This window comes from Brassica oleracea, chromosome C1 (genome assembly GCF_000695525.1).
Source record: "Brassica oleracea var. oleracea cultivar TO1000 chromosome C1, BOL, whole genome shotgun sequence".
NCBI lineage: Eukaryota > Viridiplantae > Streptophyta > Magnoliopsida > Brassicales > Brassicaceae > Brassica > Brassica oleracea.
This window is the reverse complement of record NC_027748.1, coordinates 29,057,011-29,065,281: the sequence shown is the minus strand read 5'-3', so window position 1 is coordinate 29,065,281 and position 8,271 is coordinate 29,057,011. Positions and strand designations below refer to the sequence as shown.

Sequence of the window (8,271 nt, the reverse complement as noted above, 5' to 3'; positions counted from 1 at the left end):
AAATCAAGTATTTTAAAACCGAAGAACCGATTTTACTTATTTTTTGGTTGCAAAGTATATATAAATCAGGTATATTTAATCCGAAGAACCGATTGGGACCCGAACCCGAAAGTACATCGGGTTGTACCGGTTCTTTGAAGATTTACTAACCCCGACCCGAACCCGATAGAACCCGAACCGGTCCCGGACCAAATTTTCATAAAATCCGAATGGGACTGATTTTGATAAACCCGAAAAACTGAAACCCGATTGGAATAAACCGAAATCCGATTGGGACCCCGAATGCCCAGGCCTACTAAAATTAGTGAAGACATGGAAAACTTCTGTACGTAGGTTTAAGATAATGAGTTTCTTTTTTGTCACAGATAATGAGTTTTAAAAGCAGTTATTTGCCCTTATAGAAGATGATGAACCATAATATCTTTATATATATAATAGGCTTTGAATCTCTCCCAGGGGGTCCACCTCAGCTGCCAGCGCACAAATTCGAGTTCCCTGTAGCCGACACCTGTCCTCATTAATCAAAACGGTGCGCACCTTTTTGATTCCGTACGGGCTCCTTTTTTTATGTTTTGGTAAATTTGGGCTTCAGGCCCGTCCCTTGATTCCTGCAGAAAACATTGAAAGGCGTCCCCGCTAAACCTAAATTCCACCTTCGTTCATCCCAGTCTGATTACGGCGGCGATAATGACGATGATCGTTTCCCCTCTTCATGTAACGGAACTCGACATTAATGGCATTAATACAGACGTCCAGTACGAGCCCTTCAATGTGTCGTTCCGTCGGCGAGATCCAAGTTATAAATAGGTTCGTATTCACCCTTATGGAGATCTTGGTCCGTTCATCTCTATGCTGTTTATCTCATCTATCTTCTACTCATCTCTCTAAATGGCCATGTCTAGGGTGTTTTTTTCTGATTTGAAAACAGGGAAGTGTTCATCGGTTGTGGAGGGTAGGCTGCTGAGATACTGGGAGGCTAGGAACGTTAAGAGGGGTGGAGAGCTTATGTGGGTGGATATGCTTTTGGTCGATGTTAATGTAAGTGAATTCCGAAAGTCTGCTCTTCTTGATCGTTAGAGTTGATTGTGTTTTGTGTGAATTTGACCATGTATTTAAACATAATCAGTAAATGGATTTTTTTTTCCGCATCTTTATTTACGTTTTTGGAAAGTAGACAATAGAGTATCTTGCGTTTGATGAACCCTTTTTAATTTTTTTGAAAGTCATTAGTTTTTGATTACGGAACTATTTCGTTTGCTCAATGTGTTTTGCTTTGTTTACCATTTTATTTTTTAGAACATTTTAAGTGGTTTCAGGAGTATTAAGTAAACTTTTAACAAAAGGGTTTGATTGCTCTGTTCAAAGTGTGTTGGTTTTTTCAAATCATTAGCTTTTATAGTGGAACCCAATCATGTCCTAAAAGTGTATGGCTTTGTATATCATTTTGGTTTAGACATGATTTGTGTTTGCTATAGAGTGTTCATGTCGTGTGTGGGTTAAAGTGTGTGGTTTTTGTCCAAATATCATTTGATGCTTTGTCTGTATATCATTTGATTACTTTGAGTAAGTAGTTTGAAGCATGATTGGGCATGTGGTTTGTGGTTATGTGAATTTGAAAATGTTGTTTAACAGACTCATTACTAATATTTTTAAAATGTTGTTATATGCAGGCCACCATGATGCAGGCCACAATCAGCGCTCACCGTCTACCACAGTACCAAGAGAGACTTACTGCCGGTGCAATGTATTCCATAGCTGATTTTGATGTCGCTAGATGTGCTCAGAACTTCAGACTTTCTGATTCGTCATTGATGATCCGTTTCAATGAGTCTACGTCTTTTGACGAGATAGATGATCCGGTCTCTGCCTTGCCTGAGGAAGCATTCCGGTCCCATGACCAGTCGGAGCTGCTTGGTTTGGCCAATACAAACACTCAGTTACCAGGTACTTTAATACATACTTCTTACGTAGTTCATCTTTATACATGATGTGTTGTACTGACACCTGATCTGAACTGCATGTAGACATCATAGGAGAGATCCTTAGCGTCAAGAGTACTGTTACTGACCCTCCGGAGGAGAAGAATCGTGTCATGGTGACCTTAAAAATGGACAGGTAATTATCCTTCACTTTTAGTACTAATTGATGTTATCCTACCAACTGATGCTCTGTATGTTGGCAGTAATGACACTGTCACTCTAAGCTTATTTTATTCTCAAGCTGTTGCTTTCCACAAACAACTTGAGGCCATGCGTGTTGATCCGAAGGTCATTGTTGCTACTAGCATTAACCCAAAGATGGTTGGAGGTATTGAGATTCCATTTATAATAAGTAACAGCTTGCATTCGTATAATCCGGATCCTTATATTCACATTTCTCTATGTGGGTCATTTATTTCTCAATGCGACGTCCGGAACACATGTGTATTTTGACAAGAAGACGAAAGCAGGGGAAGTTCGATTCTACCAGTATGTTTTTCGTTTGTTAAATGTGACTGCCTAACCATTGTGCATTGACGTATCCTGACTGCCTAACCATTGTAATATGCGCAGGTTAGTTGTCAGGGACACTGGGCTTGCATCAGCCGCGTATGCGCAGGTTAGTTGCCAGGGACACTGGGCTCGCATCAGCCGCCCCGCTGCTACGGTCGTATGCGAAGGCTGAGAAGATGACAATCGCTGAGCTCAACAGCTTCATCGTCTCCGCTGGAAGTCAGGTTAGATAACTTATTGTTCATTCTTGATTGGTTCCAGTCATCTCTAAATGGTTTTACAAATGGTCTTCTCATCCATGATGCAGGAAATCGATTTCCTATGTACTGGGAGGGTTGTTCGAGTTGACACAGATAAGGGGTGGTGTTATGTGGCTTGCTCCAAATGCAGTAAAAAATTGCAGCGCACCGTCTCCGCATTTACGTGTGGGCGATGCAATAATTCACATGCAGTTGGAGCACTTCGGCAAGAATAATCTCTATTTAATTGTTATTTATAAATCTGTTAATAATTTGGCTACGCCTCTATATTCTTATTACAGCTACCGTGCGGAGATGGCTATAGCTGATGATACTGCCGAAGGAACGTTTGTTTGGTTTGATGGGGTGATGATGAAACTTCATAGTCTCCGAGCAAGCGAGGCTGTTCAGATGCTGGTACGCTTCATCTCTGTCCACCCGCGTGTCTGACACCTACTAACTGACATCGCATTCTCATTTGCTTTCATGATAAATAGGCAGAAGATGGAGTGAATCCTAAAGACTGTAGGATACCTCCGTTCATTGCAGACATGGAAGGAAAGTCGTACACTTTCCAGGTGAGGGTAACAGCGTTTAACTTCACCGAGCATCACAAGAGGTTCACCATAACGCATATTGCTGAGGAGCTTGGTCGTGCAGTCGACGACAATGTAAGTATTATGTGTACTATACTGGATCACTGTCTCCCCGCTATTTACGTTTACGTGTATGTCCAACAACATGAATGGATAAGGGAGGTGGTGATGATTACGACAATGACGTGCCCCCTGACAATGGATCAGGTTGATGCTTATGCATTTTTATTTGCTTATGAATTTTTATTTGCTTTTGGACTCTCTGAATTAACAATGCTTATGCATTTTTATTTGCTTTCACGTATTTGGTTATTTGTCTTCTGGATATTCCCATTTTTATGGGCAATTTAAGTTTAAGGATTTTGCATTTCGGTATTATTTTCTTTAAAGATTTCGAGAAATACATCTGCAATTTAAGTTTAAGGATTTTTTTGGATGTCTTGAAGTTAAACTATGCGAATATGGTTTATTTCTGTTATGATTTACATCTTTATACACCGGGATGAGCGTTCTCTATTTCCACCAATTGTGTGTCAAGAACCTTCACTATCAATGTTGTATAGAAAACAATCCATATAACATTGGATCGTAATTTGGATCATGTAATAGGGTGGACCCCAAAAGCGTATAATTTGAACACTTAGTTAGCTTAGTCTTTTTTTCATAACATAACTGTTTTAGGAGTTTGTCTGACACTTATAGTGATGTATTAGACTTGACAGTGTAATAGGAGTTTGAGAATGAACCATACCATTTTTATTAGAAAGTCTGAGAGTAAAGATGACATTTATGAATCATTTTACTGATTAAAATGTAAATATTATTGCTAATCAAAATGATACATTTTTAGTTTTTTTTTAAAACATAACTGTTTCAGGAGTTTGTATGACACTTATAGTGATGTATTAGAATTGACAATGTAATAGAAGTTTGAGCATGAACCATACCATTTTATTAGTAAGTCTGAGAGTTAAGATGACACGTATGAAGCATTTTACTGATTAGACTTTAAATATTATTACTAATCAAAATGTAACATTTGTAATAATAATAATGATTGGAGTAATGTTACGAAATTAATTATGGCCTATCTACTCTCATAAGAACAAACACCAAATCTATCAACCACATATTTACCAATTTATCACATGTTAGAGAACCAATATTGCTTGACTATCCACCTTTTACGAAACCCGTTAGCAACATTAATATTTTACAATAAAACTCATCAAATGCGTAGTGGGATGATTAAATTATGATCCGTTACACGTAAATTATCATCAAAAACCCTCACTCTTTCCTGCTCATCTCCTCTATATAACCAGACCCAAGCACCACACATCACCACAAAAAAAAGGGCAAAAACTCAAATCACTGTAACTTCGCAAACACTTCAATGGAGCCAACTTCAAATAAACAGTCTTATTAGTTCTACGAACAAAAATAGTTACTTGTAACGAGGGTGAAACTGAATAAAGAATAAAAATCATAAAAATAATGATTCATATTACTTTACAGCATAAATTTTTAAAATAAAACCAATTGTAGACAAAAATCAAAAAAATAAGACAATCTAAATTATTTTCAATTTAGCATCCCCGGCCCTAGTTACATCATATAGTAGATTTTTAACACACTAAAGTATCATATTAGTAGATTTTCAATATATAAACCACTTATATTACAAAATTATAAATAATATAATGATTAATATCCACAATTGCCGATTGATTGAATGTTTATATTTCAAAATTCTAAGAAACTTATACATCTATATTATTAAAACTGAAGTACATTTTAGATTTGTTTGGAAACACGAATACCACTATATATCTATATTATTTAGAAACATGAATAGCATTTAAAAAAAATTATGGCCATTTAAAAAAAATTATGGCCATTTAGCAATATAAAAAAAATCGATTTGTAATCAATATTTCATCAAATACATTCAGTTACCATAACTCAAATACACGTAATAAATCCCACTTTTAAATATGGAAACAATAAAAGAATAACTAATAGATAGATTTTGACAAATATATGATACATCTGCAATGTAAATTTATAAAAAAAAATATAGAACACTTAAAACGGAAAACAAATATAAATTTATAAAACAAAAAAATTAATACCGCGATACAATTGCACTACAAAATGGTGAATCATCTAAAATATATAATATTCACATGAAAACTATAAAATATTATAATATTCTTAATTATGCAATAGTTAGACATGAAATATTAAAACCTCTTGGTCCACCTCCTATTGCAATTACGTGAGATGCAAACATATTCATGTTATATATGATTAAGTGTCTCTTTGAATAAAAAAGTACTATGATTTCTTTCTTTAAGTGTTTCAGAAATGAGTTCTAAAAACAATTTCACAGTTTTGTTAAATATCTTTATGATAATAATTATATAAATTGCATTGTTATTAAATTTTGAATACTTTACATAAATAGATTAATATTACATTTTCAACAGAGATATAGGAACCACCTATTATCTAAAAATATATTGTTATTAAATTTCGAATAATTTACATAAGTAGATTAATATTAAATTTTTCAACAGAGAAATTGAAACCACTATATTTTTAAAATTTGTATATCTCTTCAATCTTAGGAACCACCATATTTGAAATCTATATTTATAAGAAAATAATATGTTTTCTAAAGGTTTGATTTTTATTTTTCGGTTTTAGATATATAGGAACCACTTAGTTATTTGTGAATATCAATTTAGTTTTGATTTTTTTTTCTTCGATTTTGATTCATTGTTGGTTCTCGGTTTATAGTTCCATGTCTAACCATGATGCTAAAGTGTTTTTTTTTCTTTGGTTATAATTTTTACAATATCACGTCATAGAAGGGGTTATAACCTATAAGTATAAATAAAGCTTTGCAGTATATATTTCAAATATTTCCACAAACTCAATGGTAACTATATCAGATCTGGACATATCATTTAGGGTATTTAGGATTCAAAAAGATTCGAATTATCTAAAAATATGAAAAATACCCAAAACATGAAAAATGTTTTAAACTCCAAAAAATCCAAAAATATTTAAATACCTAAAAATCTAAAATTTTATTCGAAATCTGATCCGATGAACAAAAAAATACCCAAAATTTTATCCGAGTACCCAATTTTCTTTAAAAAAATTCAATTTTTACCTGAAACCCAAAACTAATGTAAATCCAAACTCAAAACTTAAAAAAATATATGTAATTACAGAAACATATTCGAAATACCCTAATATACTTAATATATACAAAATATTTCCGACTAGGTCTCGGGTAGGATCCAAACTCAAACAAAGACCCGCGGGTCCATTAAAAAAATAAACTACTGATATAATATATAATTTAAAAAAATTCTCTTCTTCAATATAATATGACTTTATATTATAATATAATCTCAAAAACCCGCGCTTTCGGAGGACGGATCAAAATTTAGTTTTCTTTTAAATCAAATACAGTATAACCTCTTTAAATTAATATTCTATAAATTAATATACACTAAAAATCTCTATAAAATATAATTTTATAGTCCCAAATCGAGTTTTTGGTTTAGTTAATATATCGATAAATTAATAAAAAAAATTATAGTTTTGGTGTAGTCCCAATATTATTAATTTATAGAGGTTTCACTGTATATGTATATGATATTTACTTAAAATCTTTAATTGTAATTTGGCTATAACAATTTAAACATATATTATGGAAAGTTAACAAATATAAAACAACTTTGAGAATATTCATCCATATAATTTACGTGTTAAATACCCCATAATGAATTATCAATTAATATCTTTACGGATTATTCCAACTCTAAAACAACCAACATATATGTTCTCCCAAAAATGCATAAAATCCACTTGACATTCACATAACTATGCGCACATTAAACTTTGAATAATCGTTCGTGGCTTTTACATTGCTCAAGACTCTATTCATGGAAAGCCACATATATATAAAAGTCTGTATTCATAAAAGGATTTTTAACGTACAAAACCCCCAATTAAGTTTATTTTGGGTACAAGCCCCTAAATTAAAGATTCAACATAAAAACCGAATTTATTGGTAAAGTGGGTCACTTTTGAGTGTTTAATTTGGGGTTTGAGTTGGGCAAAAATTTTATTTGCAAAATGGGTCGCGGTACTATTTGACCCTATACAAGTCTCTTAGAAAATACGTAATAAACCCTGTCCAAATAACATATTCACCAAATTGCCATTGTCTCCCTTGAATTGTTTTCGCACGTGAGAAAGTCTTTTTCCCTATTATTAATTCTTTCTCTCTTCTCCAATTTTCTCCACTGGATTCATCAACCGTTTAATAACTCGGCAGAGACGAAGCTTGCATCATTTCGGAGGTTCACCACGACCAAGCTTCTTCCATGGCCTCAGGTCTCCATCTCCTCGTTGTGACCTTCCTTTCTCCACGAAATCACTGTCTCATCAAGCTCCAATCCTCGTAGCAATCCCATAGATAGAGCGTCTTGAAGCTCCGGAGTCGTCCAGTTCAAAGCTCTCGCCGCCGCGGCCCTCTTCCGAGCTTCCAGTTCGAAGCTCGCCGCGGAGTCGTCCAGTTCGAAGCTCGGAGACAACAATGGCCACTTTTGGCCATTTTGCACATCTGGTCCTTGATATTTTGGCTATTTACTCATTGACCCAAAAACTACTAAATTTGCAGAAAGGTTCACTCGAACCTTAACCCAAGCGAATATTCCAAAACTGCAACCTTGGTCCCTGAATTCTTGTCTTCTTTCGCTGTGGCCCTAAAGGTTTCAGATTGGTAGTGTATCCTTTCAAATTGACACCAAACATTTCAATTGTGCACTCCATACTCCGGTGTGTAGTGTATGCTAGGATGTACACCCCGGTATGTAGTGTACGCTAGGTAAACACAACGGTATACACCCGATATACACA

General features: G+C 34.4%; 1 protein-coding gene across 1 annotated transcript; it reads left to right on the top strand.

Moving 5' to 3' along the window:
• The first annotated feature begins 687 nt into the window (after window positions 1-687).
• LOC106336758 lies at window positions 688-3,539 on the top strand. The gene is made up of 10 exons (XM_013775691.1): window positions 688-796; window positions 929-1,038; window positions 1,671-1,944; window positions 2,025-2,115; window positions 2,183-2,307; window positions 2,565-2,716; window positions 2,800-2,957; window positions 3,034-3,148; window positions 3,229-3,402; window positions 3,486-3,539. Exons 1-10 carry the CDS (start codon window positions 688-690, stop codon window positions 3,537-3,539), a joined length of 1,362 nt encoding a protein of 453 aa, XP_013631145.1.
• Window positions 3,540-8,271: the final 4,732 nt, after the last annotated feature.